This window comes from Hyposmocoma kahamanoa, unplaced genomic scaffold (assembly GCF_003589595.1).
Source record: "Hyposmocoma kahamanoa isolate Upper Pololo Valley unplaced genomic scaffold, ASM358959v1 64, whole genome shotgun sequence".
Lineage (NCBI taxonomy): Eukaryota > Metazoa > Arthropoda > Insecta > Lepidoptera > Cosmopterigidae > Hyposmocoma > Hyposmocoma kahamanoa.
The window spans coordinates 11796719-11821348 of NW_020653852.1; the positions used below are offsets into that span (position 1 = coordinate 11796719).

The 24630-nt window shown below is 36.0% G+C and overlaps 1 protein-coding gene and 1 pseudogene across 1 annotated transcript in view; both read right to left on the reverse strand.

The window, feature by feature from the left end:
- Positions 1-1536: 1536 nt before the first annotated feature.
- LOC113230883 lies at positions 1537-5241 on the reverse strand (annotated as a pseudogene).
- Positions 5242-6985: 1744 nt separating this feature from the next.
- LOC113230613 (ATP-dependent RNA helicase vasa) overlaps positions 6986-24630 on the reverse strand; it is a 26729-nt gene continuing 9084 nt past the window's right edge. Inside the window, exons 4-13 of the mRNA XM_026464600.1 lie at positions 23133-23416; positions 22380-22565; positions 21863-21949; positions 20662-20799; positions 19629-19805; positions 19282-19477; positions 18527-18724; positions 18299-18429; positions 8553-8678; positions 6986-8413 (exon numbers count right to left, since the gene is read on the reverse strand). Coding sequence (XP_026320385.1) covers positions 8354-8413; positions 8553-8678; positions 18299-18429; positions 18527-18724; positions 19282-19477; positions 19629-19805; positions 20662-20799; positions 21863-21949; positions 22380-22565; positions 23133-23416 — 1583 coding nt within the window. The 3' untranslated portion in view covers positions 6986-8353. The remainder of the gene's footprint in view (positions 8414-8552; positions 8679-18298; positions 18430-18526; positions 18725-19281; positions 19478-19628; positions 19806-20661; positions 20800-21862; positions 21950-22379; positions 22566-23132; positions 23417-24630) is intronic.

Genomic DNA, 24630 nt, shown 5'->3' on the forward strand with positions numbered 1-24630 from the left:
ATAAAAACTAAGTTACTCACTTATATTTATGTTATAATGAAAAAAGCTGTTATCGAAATGATTACGTTTTAGCTTAGGTTAATTATTTTTTTACTTAGGAACTATCATCGAAATGTTTTACGTACTATAATAAAAAAGATAAGTTTATGATTCAGTAACTAGTTATTATTTAATAAGAATTGAGGTTTTTGGCGTAGTTAAAAACGTGAAATCAAATTATTTACAATGATTTTTTCGTTACTTACAGTTAATTTACACTTACGTGGTACGGAGCAATTGTTCGAAATGTCCACCGTTTTGCACAATGCATAGTCTAGCACGGCGCCGTAAATTTCGTTTTAAATTGTTTAGCACAAACACATTTTGTCTCACAGTATGAAATGCTGTAATTATTTTTTGACGCAACACTTCGACACTATTCACCTCCTCCGTGTACACTAAACGTTTAATATCACCCCACAAATAAAAATCCATGGGCGTGAGATCAGGTGACCGAGGTGGCCAGGCGACTGTGCCTCCACGTCCAATCCAATGATCACCAAAGGTGTCATTCAGATACTGGCGCACTTCACGTTCATAGTGTGGGGGGGCTCCATCCTGCTGGAAATAAAGGCTTTGGTGGAGAGCAAGGGGCACGTTGTCCAACATCTCGTCCACAACGCAGCGTAACAACTGCAAATAAGTTGCACTGGTGAGACGACTCTCGATAAAGTAAGGCCCCAACAAGTGATTTCCAACTATGCCGTGTTGGAAAGAATCCCGTTTAGTTTTTTTCGGGTTGTGGTCCCGATGGCTCCACCAATGTTCGTTATGAACGTTAAAGGCCGCCATAGACGTTCAAGTAATTTGATCAAACAGGTTGGATCAAACCGTTTTGTCAAATTGGCATGATCTCCATAGCGACCACACACCTTCACGCAAGCTTGAAGCGACGTCAGTTCAGTATCGAACCGGACGAATACTTGTTGTGTGTCCGTATAAATGTCATGTACAGACGACGACGCTTTAGCAATAATTGGTTTAGTGTTTGCTTTGAAGGCCGAAAAAAGAACAAAAAAACGTACTGTATGGTGTAAAAAGTGGCTCATGAAAAGAGAAAAATATTCGCATATAAACTTGTTAAATGAATTGAAATTTGCTCCTAAAGATTGGCATAATTATTTGCGAATGAATGAGGAAACATATTTAAAGCTTCTGTCATTAGTTAGTCCATTAATTGAAAGAAAAGACACAATTATGCGAAAATCTATATCACCACATGAAAGATTAAGCGCTACTTTGAGGTTTCTTGCGACTGGAAGGAGCTATGAAGACCTCAATTTTTCCACAGTAATATGACCTCAGGCTTTGGGACATATTATTCCTGAAACATGCGAAGCTATATATAAGGTGCTCAGAAGAGATTGGTTAAAGGTAAATAAAAAACTCACTATTTATTTTTATTATAAGTTATTATTATGAAATTAAAGCGAAAACTTTACCAAATTACCAAATAACCTATATTTACCAAATTACAGTATGAAAGAAATTAGGCTCAATTCTTACGTTATAGTCAACACAAATCGTTTACAATCTGAAATTAGTAAAATAATTAGCAGCACTTAAATCTGGAATGGAAAGTTGAACTGGATTAGATCCCTGTTGTTCATTTACTTCCAAGGGCTGCTGTGTGATACAAATGCCTTGTGTTGAATTTGTGGCAGAAACAGGAGATGATGATAATGAATATGCATGATTTGATGATGTTGATGACGTAGATCAACCAATTGGTGAATGCTGTGGCTGTTGATGTATTCTAAACTCTTGCGTATGATTATCATTACACAACTTATGGGACAAAGTCAAGTTACCCAACTCGCCTTCAAAGAGGGTATCATTGATGATTTTTCTGCAATGATACGTTGATTTTTTGATAATTCACGCATTTTGATGGCAATATTTTTAGCAAAAATATCATATCGATCTTCTCTAATAGCGGGTCGCTTAAAGTGATTCTGTACCGACATAATTACATAATTGAGAATTGTGTCTGCTTTCTTTTTTGGAGATCTTGACTGGGGCCGATTGTTGGCACTAATACTGGTGAACTCGATCGGCTCTTCGATGGGCTCGGTTGGCATTAAGGTGGGTTCAGCCGCCTCAGTTTCTGGGCGTTCAGTGGGTTCAGCGGTTTCAGCATTGGAGGGCTCCGTAGGCGTCGTCTTTGGCATCTGAAACAATTGTTGATTAGTTTAACGCCACTTTTTTATCCTAGAATATGATACCTATGTTATAAATGTATTTTCCCTTTTTTTGTTTCAGTTTCCACGAACTGAACAGGAATGGAAATTTATATCCAAACAATTTGAAGAAAGATGGAATTTCCCGCATTGCCTTGGAGCGATTGATGGGAAACACGTAGATATTACGTCTCCAGATAATTGCGGATCATATTATTTCAATTACAAAGGAAAACATAGCATGGTTCTTATGGCAATAGTGGATGCGAATTATCAATTCTTGCTGTGCGATTTTGGTACCAATGGCAGGATTTCGGATGGAGGTGTTTTTCAAAATATAGAATTTTATAAAAAATTACAAAATAATAATTTAAAAATTCCTCCCGCGGAAAGCGCGGAACACAGTTCTAGAATACTCCCATACGTATTCGTGGCTGATGATGCATTTCCTTTAAGATGCGACATGATAAAACCATTCCGACAAATTGACTTAAATTCGTATGAAAGAAAGATTTACAATTATCGTGTGTCTCGAGGGAGGCGGATAGTTGAGAATACATTCGGCATATTGGCATCAAGGTTTCGAATTTTTCACACGCAAATAAACTTAGAACCTCACAGAATAGAATCCGTAGTAATGGCGTGTTGTGTTTCACATAATTTTCTGATGTCATCGTCGCGTAATTTTTACGCCCCATCAGAATGCTACGATCAGGAAGACAGAGAAAACGGAACTATTACACCCGGGCTTAATACCATGCAGTCAAATATGAATCACTTATGTCGTAGAAATTATGGGAATATTACAAATGCGGCCAAGATGGTGAGACAAGACTTTATTAATCATTTTAATAATGAGGGTAGTATTCCATGGCCGAATGATTTTGTTTCATAAGCAAAAAAAATATTTTAAGTAAATAAATATGATCGACTATTTATTATGATGAAACTAAATAAAATATGAACAAGAACATAAAATTTGTTTCATTTACTTACCTCATTTTCATCATGATCAAACATGCTCGAACGTGAACTTCTTGGAATGCACTGATCTTTAAGAAAAGACAGCTGATCATAGTACCATAACTTTGGCTTATGTATTTCATCAACGCCTGCGCCCTACTTAAAAGACTCCGCAACTTTATGTTCCTCCTTTTTGAAGGCTGTCCGAAAGCTGTTAATTTTTTTTGTCACCATGTCACGGTCTGCATTCGGTTCTATTTCTTTAAGTTTTTCTATTAGTTTACAATAAGCAGCACTCCGTTTATCTCTGTTATGGTAATCTTTATTTTTTACGTTCCATAAACAGATTTCATTTCGATATATTTGTATGAATTCTTCCAATACATCGCGGTTTGACATTATTATACACTGCAAGCTGCAACACGTCCGTTTAGAACACTTTCGCAGCAGCAACTGAGCGCTCGCAACACACACGCTCAAATTTTTCATCAAACAGTTTGATCAAATAAAAAAACGAAAATTCGTATTTCTTCAAACAATTTGATTACTCATTAAATTTGATCAAATTTTACCACACACATTCATGTCAATTTGACAAAACGGTTTGATCCAGCCTGTTTGATCAAATTACTTGAACGTCTATGGCGGTCATAAACACGCGTCAACATACTCTCATCTGTCCATAAAATGTTTACGTGATGATTGGCCAGTAGCCATTCACAAAGTGCAACTCGCGGAGCATTGTCATTGGCCGTGATATCTTGGACCCTTCTGAAATGAAATGGGCGCATTTGCTCGCGTTTTAGAAGGTTCCACACTGTCATGTGCGAGACATTGAAGTGGCGTCCTGCCTCCTGTGTGCTAGCGCGCGGCTCCTCTTCAAAATAGTCCAAGTTGCGCTCCTGCAGGTCCACGGTGATGCCTACATTGCCACGACCTTCAGCATTTATAGGCTCATCGAACTGGCGATAATCGCGCAGTCTGAGTCGCAGCAAGCATCACCCGATAATTTGGCAGCGGCCGATTTGGGAACATTTCTCCGAACATTCTAATCACTCGTCTCACACTATCACCACTTATTAAAGTCGCACCATCTCAGTCAATTCGACATTTGAATATGTATCCATTTTGCGGGCGAGAAAAGCGATCGCCGCGCGCGCCGGCGGCGCTGTGATCGGGCGAGCGAAAGTACTTTACATGTCTTCGCGAGGGCGGCCGCGCGTGCCACAGACTACTTAGTGAACTACGCGCGTGCACTGTCTGATGGGCTCTGCTCCTTGATGTGCCGCGCTCAAAGAGGCCGCGCTCGCGCTAGTAGACTCGCGCTGCGTGGGAACATCAATAGGGATGTGCATGGATTTCGACGACTAATGTTGTTCACAAGCAGTAGTCGATAAAAAAATAAAAATGTTTTTTTTGTAAAATATAAGTTCATTTTTTATTTTTTTCTTTGGGTTCAGAATCAGGAATATAACGCACTCTAAAGTATGTCTCACTTTCAAATTTACAGCCTGTATAAGTAATATAAATCCGTCGGTATATTTTATTCTTATTGTTGTTGACATTACATTGACAACGATAACTAATTTTGTTTGTTATAGTTCAACTGTTTCTCTTTCATTTACCATTTTCCTCGCTATTGTGAGGTGAACTTGTGTGTTTCGGTGCGAGGATGCGTTACGAACTCTTTTCAGCTATGCGCGAGCGCGGTACGGTGTGGTGGGGAGAGCGGTGGCGCTGTGTCATACTTTCAGTAGTTTCCTACACCGTTTTGCACACATTTCTAGCCCGCATCTCTCGCACACATTCCTCTCGCACATCTCTCACTATTTTATATCTACAAATACTTAGCTCCGCTAACCCTTTTCCGCCGGAGCTGCGCTAAGAGAGTCTAGGAAAATGAAGTAATCGTATTGGTGGATTTATTCCTCGCACACCTCGCTACATCGCACATCTCTGGTGGAAAGGCAGCCTTAACCTTTGATGTGCACATTTCATCACGATGTTTTATTTCGCCGTTAGCGAAGTAGTCGTGTGCCTGGTGGTAAGCTACACGCATATCCACATATCCACAACAGCAGTTGCAGTGCCACTCAGAGCTTTCTGTGGAGTACTGCCACTGCGCACCCTGAGACACAAGTTGACAAGTCCCATGTGCCTGGAATTTCTTCAGCACCGTTACCCTTCGGAACTGGAACGCAGTAATGTTCACATTACTGCTTGGCGGTAGAAATAGGTAAGGTGGCAGTATTTCCCTGGACGAAACTTTTTCCATACTATCATTTCCCAGAGGCTCAAGGGCAATTAATTTTATTAGCAGATGTCGTGAGAAAACAGCGGTCTCAACTTCAAACTAGTTCAAACCCCCATTGACGGGGTCGATGGAGCGTAAATCTGTCGTAAATTGGCTGTACGTTTTTATTAAGTGTCTAGGAACTGTTGGTTTTTCCAGATACAAATAATGTGTGGTAATGTAAAAGTTAACACAAGCAAATTCCTCGTCGATAAGTGTGATGACGACATTGCATTCATGTAAAAAGTCTTGATTTAAAAACGTACCTTGCGGTCAATGAAACGGTCACCCCATTAATATCAATCACACACAAGTATAGGGTATTGTGTTGAAATATTTATTTTGAACCTTAAACATAATGAAAAGCAAAGTTGAATTTAAATAAATAAACATGACATAAAACAACCTAAAACATGCTCCCCTGAAAAATCTAGTCTCACTGACGCCCCTTCTACAAAACACTGATGATATAGATAGATATAAAAGCATACATAGCTCGCGGAATACTTCGAAACTGTTAATATTTGCCGCAGATGTACATACGTACGAATTATGATTTTAGTGTAGGTTACCTAGATAAGTATCAGAAATTCCGGCTTTACGTTAGTGAGTACTCAGGATTTGTTGATTGAAATATCGTCGGCTAAATTCGTAAACCTCGTAACATATATTACAGTAATTTTCATGTACTTAAGTTTTTTGTACTCAATTTTGGTGACAATTTTTATTATTTAATTACTCGAATATATCATGGCGAAATATTAAAGAATATTTCAGGTTACCGCACTCGAATATTGAATAAAACTTCATGATGATATCCTACATATATGTAAATAAAAAAATTCGCAAAAATTGAATACAAAAAACTTACCTTTTGAAAATTACCCATTAATGTGAACGTTTGAGTTGGCACAAAAACACTTTACAATAATTATTAGCCTTATTCCAACGCGATCATGGTCACGCTGTATAAGGCACACCGCGTTTTCGTAGCGGTGAGACGTGTTTTATAATCGAAATTGAATTATTTTTCTAGAAATGGGTACCTACAGAAGACTTTAATACGGATTTATTCATAGACGAAGTTGAGAAACGTCCTGCGATATGGAATATAAGTAAGGATTATTCGCATTGACTTAAATGATTATTCGAATAAGATTTTAAGGAGAAAGGTTTGGTAAAGAGCTTGTTTTTATATTCTGTGACTGAGATGACAATGACGAAAAGAAGACACTGGGTAAGTCTTTTATTTTTTTCCATCCTCTAAGGGGTAAGTATATAATAAGCCGAATTTGCGCTGAAACAGGGAATTTACAGGTGAGTGCATCGATGCAATAGCGCGTTTGTATCGATGCAGTCGCGCGTTTGCATCGCTGCTAAAATTCACCGTGTGTAACCACTCATAATTGCCCGATATTGCGCTTGACGAGCAAAAAAGCGATGTCATTCAAAAACGTAGTTACTTGGTTTTCAAATCTAACCGACGATTTATGTCATTATACTGTGGAATTTTCAATAATAAACTAATAATGTATCTTAAGGTTCTTAATGTGTTTATTTACTCAAAAAGTAACTTTTCACAATAACAAATTAATTATTATAAGTAGTTATACATATACCTTATTGTTCAAAGCAAAGTAAACTTGGAATTTGTGTACATTTTGTACAAAACTAAATTCGTAGTCTTTGTCAAATCTAATTTGAACTATTCGGTATTTCTATGGCATTTAACGGTGAAACTATTCTACTTACAATAATCATCACAGTTCTTTAACATTTTAATTTTTAATTTGTACAGAATTATAGAAGTTTGAACTGCCGTGTATGGAAAAATAATATTTGTACAAGAGATTCTGGATACTATTTACTACAGCACAGTAATAAGGAAGTTTACAAATGCAAAAATGAGGGGACCTAACTAATAAAACTATGCAATTACAACCATGTAAAATTTAAAATGAGCAACGCGTAACAAACATCACAGATTGTTATTCATTATACTTTTATTATAGTATGGGATGTTTATGAAACGTAATGAAAAAAAAAAATACAGAAAAAATAAACAAAATCCTAACAATTTCAAAACGAACCATTTTTGGTAAACTTAATAACTAAATAAGTACAACAAAATGATGAATGTATTACCGATATCAATGGAACTTATGCTAATAAAAAAATGTTATTACGAGTTTCCATACATTTCTGATCTTACAATTAAAGAGATTAATCTAAAATACTTGTCACAATTTATCGCAGTCTTTTAGATGTCTATTACAGAACGGAAGTTAAGTTGTAAGGGGTTCTTAGACCATATTTTTCAAACGTAATTTTGTATGTCTTACAAGAGTTCTTTTGCAAAGAACTGTTGATACTCTGTCCAAAAATTGCTCGAGTTTTTTATGACCTCGAACTGATAACATTCGTAAATTTAAGAGAACTTTGTTCTTTTATATACATTACAAGTTAAACCCTCTCCACCTTAACTTCTGAACTAATTTAAAATTATTTAATCTCCACACCTTGTGGAATGTTAGTTTTTAAACCAGTAGTACTGTTTAAGGCTTGAATTATTCAGGATCTCGGTCTCGTGGCAGCTTTTCATCCTTATATTTCAAAAGCCTAGTTAGCGTCAATGAATGAATGAATACTCTTCTTTTACGCTTCTCCTGTTCTTTCTATTCAATAACATTATGTTATATTCATTTTTGCGTATGAACTATTCTTTACCATCGCCGAAAGACTCGAGTTGTTGAATTATATTCAAGCTTAAGGATCGCAGCATAAGCACCGTTGAGTATTATTTATATACACGCACCATTTTTGCACACGATAATCAAACTTCACGAAATAGTTCAAAATATCAAGAAGTCTCTTAAATCTACCATTCTTCATCGGGCTCCTGGCCCGGTTGCTCATTGGAACTAGCATCGTTGAAGTTCTGGAACAAAAAATATGTTTTATACTTCTTTGGCACAACAGATCTAAAAGCTCCGCACGTTCTTCAGATGGTAAATGGATCTACCGCTCCCAATACCTATACTGCAGAAGGTGACTAACATAGGTAAGATATAACTTACACGAATATCACTGCCGCCATATTTGTTGCCGCTATACGTGGCCGTGCCACCTCCTTGCAAGAAATCGGGTACGGGCTGGTCAGCCTGTTTCAAGATTTTCGCCAGGTCCGCCACTAGAGCAGTATCCTGTGAAAAAAGTCTGATTGTTACTTTGAATATACAACTGTAGGCGTCATCCATCGACAGTCCCTTCTGTCAAGGTACAAGTAAAACCATATCATAGCACAGTAAAAACTACTTTTAGAAAGGATTTTTTTTAGGTCCATTATCGAATTCACCGCGTCAAGCGCTCCACGTAATATGTCGTCTTGCGCCACACAAACGTCCAAAAAAATCTCAGCTACATCCAGTCTAGCCAAGGATGGAATTACATTCGATAAGTCTATTTATAAGGAAGTCTATTTTTCATTAATTACTGGTTTTCTTTTTTAACATATTGTTTCACGATGGTCACGTTGATTCAATTAATCGATTACACAGAAAATATTTCGGGTCATTCGAACATTTAACCTATTTTTGACATAAGAATGTATAATGAACTTAGAGGACGGAAAAAAATAAAGGAAAGGAGCTGCCATAACTACAGAATGAACGTGCATATCTAAACAAAAATTTAACGTTACAAATGGCGGATTTATTTAGTGTTGTACTAAATCAGTATAATCTATCGATAAGTCATAATCGACATGCAAATGTGTGACATGAATGTTGAAACTGTTTTTTTTTATTTCTTTAGTTTACTGTAATCAAAGTATGATTAAAACGTTTAATTAAAGTAGATCAATATTCCATTTGAGAATATCTTGTTCTATTTCTGCGAATAATCGATCCTGATTACTCGCAGAAATAGAACAAGATCACATTTTGTTAATTTAAAAAATAGGCGCCTTGACAAGTACCGAGTTGTTAATTTAACCTAATGATGGAAATGCATTATCATGTGATCTAGTTACATTCAAAATTCTGTTAAAACTTGACTCTTCAAAACGAAACGAATAAGATGATCTTTGATCCAATGTTTATATTCGGCAGTCCTATGATTTCCAACCATTATTTTTTCTTTTTTCATTTGTGTGAAATAGTAAAAATAATAATAATAAAAACCTCGTAGTGAATTATTTTAATAACAGAATATCGATAATATGTACGCTTACAAGAACAACACTATCACAAAACAATCATTAACAACAATCATCGAAATATACAAATAAGTAGGCAATCTGAAGTAACCGAAACAAAATTTGGCAAGATTTACGAATAAACTACTTAAATAAGTCTAATTACACGAGATGTTTGAACTATTATGTGATCTACAGACAGAAAAATAACCATGCCTGTAGAATGTTACATTCAGTTGATTTTCGCTTTTGCTAGTGCCACATCCCTTAATGTTGCAACAACGCATTTTTATTAATACCTAATTGTCCTCATTGTCAATGTTTTTGTCCATTTTATTACTAGCCATGCAAATAATTCAATAAAACACTTGGAAAAACATTTGTTTTGATATTTGATGTCCTTCCCTTTGGCAACAGTATCACGTCCTCATCCTCATGTACTACGAAATGAACACAGTTGGAATTTAAGATGACGTGAGGTATTTTCGATTCCCGTGTTTGGCACAGACCAATGTAATGCTATCTCTTTTGGCTTACGACGGCACGCAGTAGAAACAAAGACAATAACATGTTTATGTTTTCAATGTCGAAATGCATCATATACATATTACGTCTGATTTATATATATGTCAACATAACATGTCCTTTGGTTTCCATAGTCTAAGATAATGAAGTACCTCAGTTATGACCATAGATATATGTATAAAAAAAGGGGAGATTTGGTATGGGGGCGTGGTTCCTACAAACATCGCCACAGTGACATGGCGATCATTGTACATACAAGATCTCTAGTAAAACGTAAAAATGCCAAGTTGTAACAATACACCTTGTATAAATTGGAGTGAAAACTAAAAATTTTAAAACCAGTGAGATAACATTCCACTGACTATTTGCATTTTTAGTAACTATTTCTATTATTATTCAATGTTTTCTTTTTGTCTCCACAACAATTTCTAGACTCAAATATAGTGATGTTCATTTACGATGACTGATGTTTATCGACAATAAATGTTTACTGAAATGTTTGAATTTCTTACTATGATTTTTGTAATTAAAGTCCCTAAAATGTCGAAGCGAAAAGCATTCACGTTAAATTGATTTCTGTTATTTTATTATTATAACTAAACATTTTGTTTCGAGTCACTTTAACACAGCTCATATTTCGGACAACCGTTTCAGTTTCATGTCAATTTGTATGTTGCTATTGCTTGAAGAAAAATGTACGTGTATTATTGTTTTAGATAATTTATTCAATTCAATTCAATTCAATTCATTTATTCATTCGTTATTACAGGTACATGATATAGATGGTAATAATAATTTTATGGAATCTCTGCAATAAGCCAAAGTGGCATACGAAGTCAATTAAATAAAAATGTAATGTCAAAATAAAAATAAAAGAAAAATGGATACAATGTCAAAAAACTAATAATAATTAAAAAGTCTAAGAATATTAATAACTAAATGGTACCTAACTGTCAGCATTTACCTATTCTAAGAAACTGTCATTAAAATATTCTTCTATGCTATAGTAACACTTGTCAATTAATAATTGTTTTAATACATGCTTGAATTGCATTCCACTAAGATTTTTTATTGCGTCTGGAATTTTATTAAATATTTTGGGTGCCATGTCAACAACGCTATTTTTGTATAGGGCCGTTTTACATATATTTCTTCGGACCATATATTTCCTGGTACGAAATAAGTGCGCTTGTGAACTTACTTTTTCTGGAAATTCACTCAAGTTTGTCTTAACAAAAATAGATGCCTCAAAGATGTACAGACATGGGAAGGTTAATAATTTTAGGTCACGAAAAAATGATCGGCAACTGTCAGTGTATTTAATGTTGCATATGGCTCTGACACATCGCTTTTGGGCTCTAAATATAGTTTCTCTGTAGGTAGAGTTACCCCAGAAAATCACACCATACCTAAGGATAGATCCAACAAAACCATGGTACGCCATTACCACAGTTCGGCGGTCCGCAGTTTTCGACAATTTGTAGAGTGCATAGCTAAGCGTGTATAGTTTTGAACAGACCTGTTGCGAGTGAGTTTTAAACGACATGTCCCTATCTATAGTTATACCTAAAAACTTTGTTACATTTACTTTTTCTATAACATTGTCACCACATTTAACTTTTAGGTCAGGTAGAGTCATTCTCTGATTAAAAAACATAATTTTAGTTTTATTTGTGTTGACTTTTAGGTTGTTATTATTCATCCATGTAGCCAGATGGTCAAGAGTAGAGTTTATCTCGTTTAGATAATAATTGTGGTCACCGTTTGTGTTTTCAATAATTACGGTGCTATCATCAGCAAATAGTATCATTGGATAACCACAGCTGCTGGGCATGTCATTTATATACGTTAGGAATAGAAGAGGTCCCAATATGCTACCTTGCGGAACACCATGCTCTACAACTCTACACTTCGATTTGTACTGCTTAACCCAACCGCTGTTGATACATACTTGACTTAGCTCTGTGTACTGCTGTCTGTTGTGAAGATATGATTGAATTAGGTTCAGAGCAACTCCTCTTACTCCGTAATTATTTAATTTTTCTAGCAAGACCTTATGCTCTACATGATCAAACGCCCTGGACATGTCCATGAATACTGCACAGGTAGGAATTCTTTGGTCTAGTTTCGTTACAGCCCTACGTGTTAAGTCATAAATTGCTTTATTTATTGACATATTTTTTCTAAAGCCTTTTTGCTCAGCGATAATAATCTTGTGCTTTTCTAGGAACGAGTATAAATTGTTGTGTATAACTTTTTCATAAATTTTGGAAAATATTGGAAGTAAAGCCACAGGTCTGTAGTTGCTAATATTTTCCGCGTCTCCCTTTTTGTACAAGGGCATAAGTTTTGCAAACTTTAAACTGTCAGGAAAAACTCCCGAGATAAGACTCAAGTTAATTATGTGACATAATGGTAGAGCAATGGAATTAGCCACATATTTTACAGGTATTGTGCAAATATCGTCATAACCTACACTATACGTATTTTTTAAAGATAATATAATTTTTAAAATGTCATTAGGTATAGATGGATAAATAAATATTGAATTAGGATTTATTTTAATATTTATGGGATTTCTATGGTCACTGTTATTGGAGGCTATTTGGTCTAAGAAATAGTTGTTAAACTCATTAGCAATTTCCAAAGGATCTGAATAACATCGATTATTATAATTAATTTTAGCAATAGGCTCTTTGGGATAACAACACTTACTACGATTAATTATCTGCCAGGCTGCTTGGCATTTGTTTTGAGAGTTACATATGAATTTATTGTTGTGACTGCGCTGCGCATTTTGAATAATTCTTTTAAGTTTTTTCGCATAAGATTTCAGGCATTCTAGATTTCTGGTGCTTTTATTCTTTCTGTATTTCCACAGTAGATTTCTTTTGTGTACACAACTCTTTTTTATGCCACGTGAAATCCATTCTGGCTTTTCTTTGAAAGATTTCCTTAAAACTTTGTGTGGGAAACATAGATCATAAAATAATCGGAACAAGCTCAAGAATAACTCGTATGCCGTATTTACGTCATGACATTGAAATACTTCACTAAAGCTAAGTTTTTCAATGCATTCCTTAAATTTAGTTAGGTTTGCTTTAGAAAAATCCCGGGTCCTAACTCGCCAGGTTTTAAGTATGCAGGTTTTTTTTACTGGACATACTAATAATTGAGCTGTGTGGTCAGATAGAGTTGTGTTGATGACTTCAGCTTTAGCTCCTCGTATGCAGGAAGCAAAATTATCTATACACGTTCTACTACATAAACGCGTTGGTTCAAATAACATTAGTTTCAAATTATGACTAGTAAGGATGTTTTTGAAGTCTCTACTTTTTGTATTATTTTGCATTATATCAATGTTGAAGTCACCACACACGATAACAGGCTTATTTTTCTGGTCACAGAGTTTTGTTAAAATTCTATCTAGTCGTTCAAAAAACAGGCTTAAACTGGAGTTAGGTACCCTATATATACACAGAATAATAATTTTATAATCTAATAGTTCAATTGCACAACATTCAATTAAACTCATTATTGATAACTCCTTTACAAAATTCAAAACACGGTGTTGAAGTCTATTATTAACAATAATACACGAGCCACCTCTTCTTCTTTCTCTAGTAAAGCTCGCAGCTAGCTTATAATTTGGTAGAGTTAAGTAATTTTCGATTTCGTGGCTCATGTTGTGTTCTGTTACACACAAGATATCAATATTCCTATTTTGCCTTCGAAATTCTTCTAAGTATATTAAAAGTTCGTCGCTTTTTCTCAAGAGTCCGGCTATGTTTTGATGCAATATGTTTAGTTTATTGATATAATAGTAAGATGTGTTTTTCTTCTTTCGCTTCTCCTGTTGATTAACGAAAAAACGACTCTGATGATGTTTCACCTGTGTTGTTTTCTTTTATTTTGTACTGAAGAATATCATTCATTAATTGACACAAATCTGTGATCAGTATGGTCATTCCAAAATTATTGAGAGACCCATTTTGCTTATAGAACGTTCTGTCATCGTATGTCAAGTTTTGGTTTGAGTCTAAAATCCAGGCATATTCATTATTAGTAGCATCTAAATTTAGTAGATTATTAAAATTTTCCACTCTCCAGTTGAATAAATTCGAATATGGTGTGATCTTGTAAGTTGGCGCGCAGACTATTACGTTTGTGTGTTTTATTTCTTGCAAAGCTTTGCGAATATACTGTAATAGTACCTGTATATCTGTTGTTTTTTTGAAATCCTCCTCACCAATAATTAACACACAAAAATCTTGCATGGTGTAATCGTAGAGCTTTGCCTTGATGTTATTCACTAGGTATTTAATACCACACTCGGGCGTAAGATAGTGGCAAAGAGAATATTGTTGTGGTATAATTTTCTCCGCAATCTTTACTATTTTATTCATCTTGTTTGTGCTTAGTATACATATCTTCCTTTTTTTCGATAATTCGTTATTTTTTTGAAATTTCGATGTGTTTTTTATTTTGGTAGTAATGATCGGTGTTTGTGAGTGGGTATCTCCTTTTGTGGTGTCCAAATTACTTTTTTGTTTGTCATTTTGAGTTGGTGTGGAGTAAGTTTTTTCCATACCGAAGTTTAATTTAGTTCTACTCAAACTTTTCCGGTTTAGTTTTGCTGGAGTAATTTGTATGGGAGAATTATAAATTTGCATAAGTGTTTTTATTTTATTCTCATACTTTTGGTTAAGTTTCACCAATGAGCTATTTTCAGCCAAAAGATTTATGATCTCATTGTCTGCTGACTCCAATTTTTGCTGCAACTGTTGAATAGTATTTTCCAGCTCTTTAATGACTTCCCGATTACATTCGCTGATCTCCGGACAGCTTCTGTTCATTATATGGGGGGAAGCAATTGACGAATATTCCTCATCATCGTCGTTTTCGTCAAGTGGTAAACTTTTTACTTTTATATATTTAAATTCCATTATACTCGTAGATTAAACGTAGAGTATTTTTAGTTTTTAAGTTTTTCCAATGAGTTCAAAATAACAGAAGGTTGGATTGAAGCTGCAGGGAAATCGAAATATTGGTTTTCTTATTACTATTTCTGACCTTGTTTAAATTCCCATAGCAAATGCATTAAAAAAAAACAGGCTTTATTTTACATGTGCATGCAAAATAAATTAGAAACAATTATAGAAAATTACATAAATCCTCCATGAAAAACAACATAATTTAATTTATTAAATTCGACAGTGACAGCTGCACCAACCCGTGGTAACGTATAATGGAAAACTGACACTGTCGACGATCGCCATATTTTTTATATTAGTCTTATAAAACTGACACTGGACCAAGTATAGTGGCCGCCATTAAGAAAATAATAATAATTTATATTAATATATTAATTTAATAATACACACCAGTACCAGTGTACGTATAGTATGAAAAATTGAATATTTTTCAATATTAAAAACAGCCACATGGTTTCTAACTATCGATTAGGTAGGACCACAACCATAAATAAAAAAATGCAATACTTTCTGGATTCTTTTATTTTTTAATTTAGTAAAGCGACGTGCTCTTTAGCTCCGATATTTATCGAGCCGACAGATTATGTAACGAAGATTGTTCAAATTGATTTCTCCGTTTTGTATAGATTTATGTACTTGTATAATAAATTATTATAATGAAATAAATTACAAATAATTAAAATAAATTCTAATTGTATATTCTAAACAAAACCGCCTCCGCAGCCGAATGGTTACCATGCCGGACTGCCACTCAGAGGTCCCGGGTCTGATTCCCGAGTCGGTACAAATATTTGTATGACCTAAATGTAATTCTATCGTGAGTTTGGGTGTAATTTGTGGTTGTCTATGGGCGTGTCCATGGCGCCTGCAATATACAGGGTTTCCCTAGTCCGGGGCTATGAGTGTAGTAGGTATGCGTTACTATTATTAATAATAAAACAAAATTTAGTTATTTCTAAATTTAAATAAACGTGTTTTGCGATACTTTTTAAATAACTCTACGCACAAATGAAATTTATTTATTCGAGCACGAGGAAGAAATAGGTAGGTATAAACAAAAATTAATATAAAGACACAACAGTCAGCACTAACCATGGGTCCTATAAAGGGTCCGAAACTTTAGTTTGTTATAAAAAACAACTAAACGCGATTTAGACCCGAAAAGCAAAATAGTCTCATTTCCTATGTGACAGTTCAATACGCATTATGGTTGCCAGCTTGCAAGCAGCTAATGGTTGCAGTGGATAAATATTCTTTTTATTTATTTATTACGTACTACTACATCATATATGTTATTAATTTGTATATTCACAACGAAGGTATTACATCGATATATCGCACCCCCTGATGGAAGAATGGCATAACTGGAGTAACGTCAAATATGTTTATTGCTCTTATTATCGACTAATATTGTCGATAGAGTTACTAGAATTGGAGAGGATGTGGGTTAATTTTTCAGTATCTAATGTAGCAATAAACTTTTGTAAGGTAACTCCACTTATGCCATTCTTCCATGAGGGATGCGATATGTATATGACATTTACAGTGTACAATAGCATTTACAATAAATGAGTTAATAAAATATTACATCTGTCTATCAGTCTATAGACTGAATAATCAATATTCATAGTTAGGCATCTTTTGTTATTTTAATTGAATGTAAATTAAAATTCATAATGGGATAAAACAGTATTGATAAAAAAATGTATGATAAATATAGACGTCGTTTCGGAACAATAAGTAGTTCATAAATTGATTTTTTTTAAACCATTGTGGATTGCCTTTTACCATTGCCAGTCCTGTCGTTCGCATTCCAAAGCAATGTTCGTACAAACATCTAAATTTTTAAATATGGACTTAAGATCCTTCACCTATCACCTACAGACATAAGTTTCCGATATTTGCGTGAAAAATATGAATGGTCACACATTAAAATGTTATATTACAATGTCAAGATATCGATGGCTTTTAGAAAACCGACGCATGATCGAGCGTAAGGCTGACGAATCCTATACCGGCCCATTGCAGCCGCGTGATTATTTTAATAACCAATGGAAAGCTCAATGTCAATAAAAAAAATACTTTGGGCCTCCATCCATTGTTGAAAAGCAACAATTAATTTTCGTTTTTAAAAAACTACGACACGTCGCTGAACCTTTCATCATCAAAACTGTTTATTTAGCCCTATGTCAGTCACTGCTCGTGTATTGTATCACCGCTTGGGGTGGAGCTGCGAAAACTCTCCTTTTAAAATTGGAATGTGCTCAACGTACGATTCTGAAAGTGGGTTGGAAGCTACCTTTTATGTTCCCCACTACTAACCTTTTCAAAAATTGCGAGGTTTTAACGGTTAGGCAGCTCTTCATTCTACACACAATTCTAAAAGCGCATTCCCTTGTGGTTTTCAATCCAACATCTTTCGCTATTGTACGTCGACAGCATCATGTTTATCCACCTTTTGCCGCTAGCAGTAGTTTTGCTCAGCGATTCTTTTGTTTTTTGAGTGGGTTCTTGTATAACAAAATAAACCATTCACTAGTTATTTATGGGCTTTGCAGATTTGATTGCAAACATGTAGTGTCGAATTGGTTGTTACGACTTGACTATTCTATGACTGAAAGTCTTCTTACCGTTCTCAGTTAAATCTTGGTAGCGCGTTCTCTCGCGTGCGTTCACACACACATACTCACACACATATACACACATATACACATACATCTACATCACATAACTTGGCTTCATAATTTTTGATTTGTTACATTTGTTTGTGTACCATTTAAGTATATGCCATAATTTTCACTTCGTGTGCAGTTGTGCCAGTAACTATATATTTATAATCTAACAAAACCCTTTTGCCTTTTTTCTCATTCACTTTTATTTTGATTATATTCTGGTTGGAATGTTCTGTTGGGTGAGTGCCTGGTGATCTGTAATACAGGTCTAGTAACCTAGTACGGACGCCAGTCTCTCACAAAGGCCGATTATGTAATTGTTAGTTATAATGTTTAAGTTGTACCTTTGTGGTTTTTGAGAAAATAAATCATATTATTATTATTATTATTATTAACAATATATTGTTAGTTAATAATTAATAAAATGATGAACTTACAGATTGTGAATCAAAGAATGAAACAGCCTTTCCTCTGTTGCCCACACGTCCTGTTCTGCCGATCCTGTGTACATACTCGTCTATGCTCTTCGGTAGGTCGTAGTTCACCACAATGTCCACATTCTTGATGTCTGAAAACGATGATAGATCATTTACGTGGTTACAAAATACAGCAAAAAGCCAGTAAAATGAACAAAGATTAAGTAGGTACTATTCACACTTCCTTACCGAGGCCACGGGCCGCAACTGCAGTAGCTACCAATATAAAATGATGTCCTGTCTTGAAGTTCTGTAAAGCTTCCTCTCTCTCTCGCTGCATGCGGTCCCCGTGAATCGACGATGTCAGCGTCTGCTGCTCAGACAGCATGGCCGCTATATAATCCGCGTTACGCTTTGTCTCCACGAATACCAGAATACGTTTGCGTTCTACAAAAAAGATCATAATATGGAAGGAATGAATTTTTATAATAGACCCTTTCAATTGGCATCATAAAAATACAGGTTTTTTTTTCATTTGGTCGGTTCAATTCCCAGAAGAGTATATATATACCTAATATAACATATAATATATAGAATAACTTTAATAAAAATATTGTATGTAGTATTACTTACATTTAAAAATAAAATAACATGTCCATGAAGCACAATATACTATTTTGCTTCATGGAGCCGTGACACACCCTGCATATTATTTATTGTTGGAGTATGGCAAAACATCAATATTTCTTCTACTTACGTTTTGTAATTACAATCCTAGTTGATTGTATGCTTTTGTAAGTAAGATTGATGTAGCTTTTAAGTTAATCTTTAAAATTCCCTTTAGTAAAGTCCCTTCATATGTGAATCGAGATAATTGGATGTTTTAAATTAATTCTCAACTACTAGCTTTAGTGCTATCATGTGGAAATTAAGAAGTTTTATAAAGTGTTTTGTTGTGAGAGTTGTGTCTGAGGTTAAATACAACTAGCGGCGTAGTGGCTTACCATTCTCTTCAATGAGTTTTTTGAGGGCTCCTTGTTTTTCGTATTTGGATACTTGAATGAAGATTTGTTCGACGTCCGTACTGGCGCCGCCGACAATGCCCACCGCCACGAAGATATAGTTGTTGAGGAATCTACCAGCCAAATGCTGAATATCTTCAGGGAATGTTGCCGAGAACATAAGGGTCTGGCGCTGATCCTATGAGTAAAATGTATTCGTTTCTTAGGTATTCGACAATAAAAAAATGTGATTTTTGAAATACTTTAGCAAAGCAAATTTCGCTAATATGTAGTAAAATCTTAAAAAAGCTTTTATTCAGTTTAGTTACTTTAAATTTACGACCACTCACCGTGGGCACCATGGTAGGGTGATCCATCATTTTTTCTACACTTGGCATAAAGCCCATATCAAGCATACGATCGGCTTCGTCGAGTACCACGAAGCGCACGCTTTCGAAGGACACGCGATTGCGATCTACGAAGTCGTGTAGGCGTCCCGGAGTCGCTACCAAGATGTGACAGCCTCTCTGTTAGGCAATCATAAGCAGTGATCGGAATTGAGGGAGTTAATTTAGCTAAACTAAAGAATCATATGGACTTTCCCTTCTACAAAACCTTGGAAATGATTATATTTCAATATATTTGTTGAAATTTAAGTTAATATCGAATTGTAAATCTGATCATACGTTAGATACTTAAACTGTGAAATTAATTCTGTTGGAAATAAGCATATATAAACTTCTCCGTGTATGAAAGTAATATTGTTGTTTAGACAATTAGATTGTTGCTGCCACTAAATCTGAGACTGGATGTAATAGACCGCAGGCAAAAATAAATAGTTCCGAGTCCTCGATACAGCATTTGAATACTGCTAAAACTGTGCATAGGTTTCCTTTAATCAGCTAGTTTACTAGTCAACTAATGACAAGACAAATTTACTTGTGTATTTATCGCGTGAAAGGGGGCTCGAATTTGCAAATTCAAGTTTTTTTATAAATTAAATAGACTTGCTCATAGCTTGGTAGTGGTCAAGATCATCGTAGATCCTATCTTTGCTCCAGAGGAAAGATAGGATCTACGATGGAACAAGCTCTCGCAGAAGATGCCTATTCAGTCGCACCTTAAAGATATTCGGATGTATGTGCTGGAAAGCACAGTCGCAGACGGGGAATTCCATTCCTGAGCTGTGCGCATAAAAAGAGGATGAAAAGCGCTTAGTACGCCTGAATATCGACCAAGTAAGGATGATATCCCGCCGTACGTCTGATTGTGCATAATGGATATAAGCTAAGTTTTTGAAACAGACTAATACTTTGTCTGGTGTTCCAAGTTCTTGATAGATATGTATGTAATTCAATTGTAAAAACATTGTTATGTACTCACTGAAATGTTATCGCCTTGGTGACGTACAGCAGTGCCTCCATATGCCACGGCGACCTTTAGGATGGACCCGTAGGAAAATTTTCTGGCCTCATTGAATATTTGAAGAGTTAACTCACGAGTTGGAGATACTATTATTACCTTGGAACAAAAGTTGAAATATTGTACAATTCATTATCCAGCACCAAAGAAATGTATCAATAGGATTTCATTACTTTGACACCTCTCTGCTTAAACCATATAAATTGTTTATATATATAAAGAAAAGGGGCTCGTCTTTCCTCTTTGGTGGGCTAAGTTATTTTCAAATGGTAGGGTTATGTTATGCATGTTTTTAAAACAAAATGATTCCCGTACTTCCAATGACTACGCTCTGGTAAACATTAGAAAACTTTTACTGAAAAGTACAATGAATTAGAAAATACCATAGGGAAATAGATGCAATGCAAAACTAACAAGCAAACAGTGTTGGGCGTTAATCAATTTAATTTCAATCAGAAATTCTATCAGATTAAAAAATCAATACAATTGAAACACGTCGCAATTGATTTTAATTGCAATTGAATTGATTTAATTGCAATTAATTTTTTTAATTGTTCTAAGAAACATTTGAAATAACAATTAAAACCGAAAGTACCGAATAAAAGTGTCATTACGAATATGGGTTAGGGGGTGGGTTAGGGATGTGTTAGGGGGTAGGTTAGAGGGTCGGTTAGAGGGTCGGTTAGGGGGTCGGTTAGGGAGTCGGTTAGGGAGTCGAATAGGGGCCCGGTTAGGGTGTCGGTTGGAGGTTGGTTAGGGGTTCGGTTGGAGGTCGGTTATGTGGTCGGTTGGGGGTCGGTCAGAGTCGGTTAGGGGGTCGGCCGGTTACCGACCCCCCACCGACCACCTAACCATCCCCCTGAAAGGGTTGTAACCCTAACTAGCCGTGAACAGGTTCAGGTGAATTGTTAATTGTAGACATTCGCGATTAATTGTTAATTGCGGTTCTCGCAACTAACAATTGATCAATAGTTAATTGCTGTTTCGCAATTGACAATTAATTAATTGTCAATCTTTAATTGCCAGAACAATTAAATTTTGCCCAACACTGCAAGCAAACAATTAACATGACTCAATGAAGCTGGATTTTCGCAACCCTGCTTATTAACTCTTTAAAAAAATACTAGAAAGTTCATTACATTACACTTTATATTATTATTACCTGTGGCTGAGCGCATCCGTTAGGCCCCACAACTAACTCTCGCTGGTCTTGTAACAGCATGTTTATAATAGGAAGCAGAAAGGCTGCCTGCAAAATGAAAGAAATCACAATTTTATAATGAATTTAACATAACTTTAGTTAATTGCAATGTTAAAATTGCTAATATGAAGCTCAATCAAGCAGAAAAATAATGTGAATGTATTTTATAGTATAAAAGTAACGGGACTTACTCGCGTAGTATTTTAGTCGGAAGCGGTCCGACTAGTTTCAACCATTATCGATGGTCTTCATCAGGGGTTGAGTGCAACGTCCGCGACAGCGTCACGTCTAGTACTGCGCACTACGGCTCTCTTCGCGCGCGCCGAATACTACGCGAGTAAGTCCCGTTACTTTTATACTATGTGTGATAGCCGCGTTAGTTTTCATAATAAAAAAAATATATTTTATGTACTGTTTACTGCTAGGGATTTGCACCAATCATCTTAAACAATTGTTAGAGTACACATTATCGACTTACAGTTTTTCCAGAGCCAGTTTGAGCACAGCCCATAAGATCGCGACCAGCCATTATTATTGGCACGGCGTGTTTTTGTATGGGCGTTGGTTTGTTGTAGCCAGATTTGAGGATATTCTCTAGAACGAACTTTCTAAGGCATGCAGATTCGAAATTGTCGATCGGACGCGGTGGATTTTCGCCTGTTACCTGTAAAAAAGGAACACATTGTGTACAAGACGCGTATGGGTTGTGAATATATGCCTCTGTCAAGAAGTTAATGCTCTGGCCACACAGAGGCGGCCGCGGAAGCGTTCAGGCCGCGGGAATTTTTGTAATGTACGAGTTCATATGAACCCTGCCACACTCAAAAGCAGGGTTCTTATATACTCGTACATAACAAAAATTCCAACGCCCGGAACGCTTCCGCGGCCGCCTCTATCGAAATGTGCTTGTACAGATTTGAACCTGAAGACAGGCTACTATATAAAATATATTTTCAAAAACTTAGACAGTCAAGCCGCTAGACATGCACTATCCTCAGTCATCCAAACATCGAGGATTGTAAGGAACAGTGTAACTATACCGAATAGTCTCAGGGAACGGAATAAGATGGTCCTGCGCTGGGTTCCAGGTCACTCTGACGTCGAGGGTAATAATGCAGCGGATAAACTGGCAAAGACTGGTGCCAGGGGAAACTTTATACGACCCGAACCTTTCATGGGTACAGCATACAGACTGGCAAAGTTCATTTTGCTGAGACATTAAAATACTCACTTTGACAGCAATATGATCAAACTTATTAAAGTTGATTCCCGAAGTAATGGTGCTGCTAAAGATTTCGCTTTCATCATTAGTAGGTTCTGGTGGGACATATGTAACTGGAGGCTTTTTGATTTCACCATCTTCACCAATCTCAGGTTCACGTTCTCCGTCACCCTCGCCTGAACGTGCGCCTCCACGACCTCCGCCTCGACCACCGCGACCTCTGCCTCGCCCGCGTTCATTTCTTTCACCTCTATCGCCTCGGTCACCAAAATCTTCTCCATTCCCGTAATTATCTACACAACGATAAAGTTATTTGGTGAATTCTATTGCTTGTGGGCGCGAAGGTCCCTTATATTAGATTAAATACAGGGTGATAAAAAAAACCACTAACCATATTAAAGGAGCATACTGTATAATGGAAATAAAAAATACGTGTTCGGAATACTTAAGAAATAAATAAGTTACGTCTCAAAGTTTTTTCGAAAAATTGTGAACAATATTGACCCGATGATTAGCAGACGCCATTGCCATAGCAACAAGAACGGTGTGAGGGCAGTGGGCGGAGTCAGCGCGCGAGTCCATGTATTTGACAGACAACAAAGTGTTACACTAACGCGCCATGCGTTAGCGCAGGTCTGTCGTCGCGCGGCGCGACGTTCTGGCGCCTAGGCGTCTAGACAACTCGCATTTTTATTTACTATTTTGAGTTAACCACGCGTTAGAAATTATTGGGAAACATTAACATCAAAAGAATGGGGAATTCTTATTTTTGTTTTACTTCACTAATGTGTTCGATTACTGAATCTTGTGCACAGGAAAAAATGGCCAGTGATTTTTTATCACCCTGTATATCTTTTTTCGTTTTGCCTCAACATATTAAAACAATTTTATTTCAGACAATTTTCGATGTCAAGTCAGTTACAAAAACTTGTATGCCTATACTAGTAAAGACAATGTGACCATAAGGGAGTGGGACAGTCCTACTTTTAAATGTCGTGTCCCGCTGTCCCTAAAATACTTAAAAATGTCTCGCGTTCATATAAAATGGCGCGAAAGTGACGTAGCACTTTAGCTACACATATATCAGAAACTCTCTATCCCTTCAGTACAATCGGTCTACTTTCCCGATCGGTCCACTTTCACATTTCGTCTACTTTTCCGATCGTTCCACTTGTCCAAATGGTCCACATTCCCATTTCGTCTATTTCCCATTTCGTCTACTTTCCAGATCGGTCTATTACCAGATTGATCTACTTTTCCGATCGGTCCATTTGTCCAAATGGCCCACCTTTTAAGCATGTAAATTAATAAAATTTATACAAAAAAAATCCATTTTATAAATTTTCAAAAGCAGTTCGTAATTGCGTAATTGCAGATTGCCAAGGAGAACATTTTTTAATATTTTTAATAATGATGGCCGCTTTACATTAATCATGATTTAAAAAATCAAAATCAAGTAGACAGTTAGTTTTTAACCGACTTCAAAAAAGGAGGAGGTACTCAATTC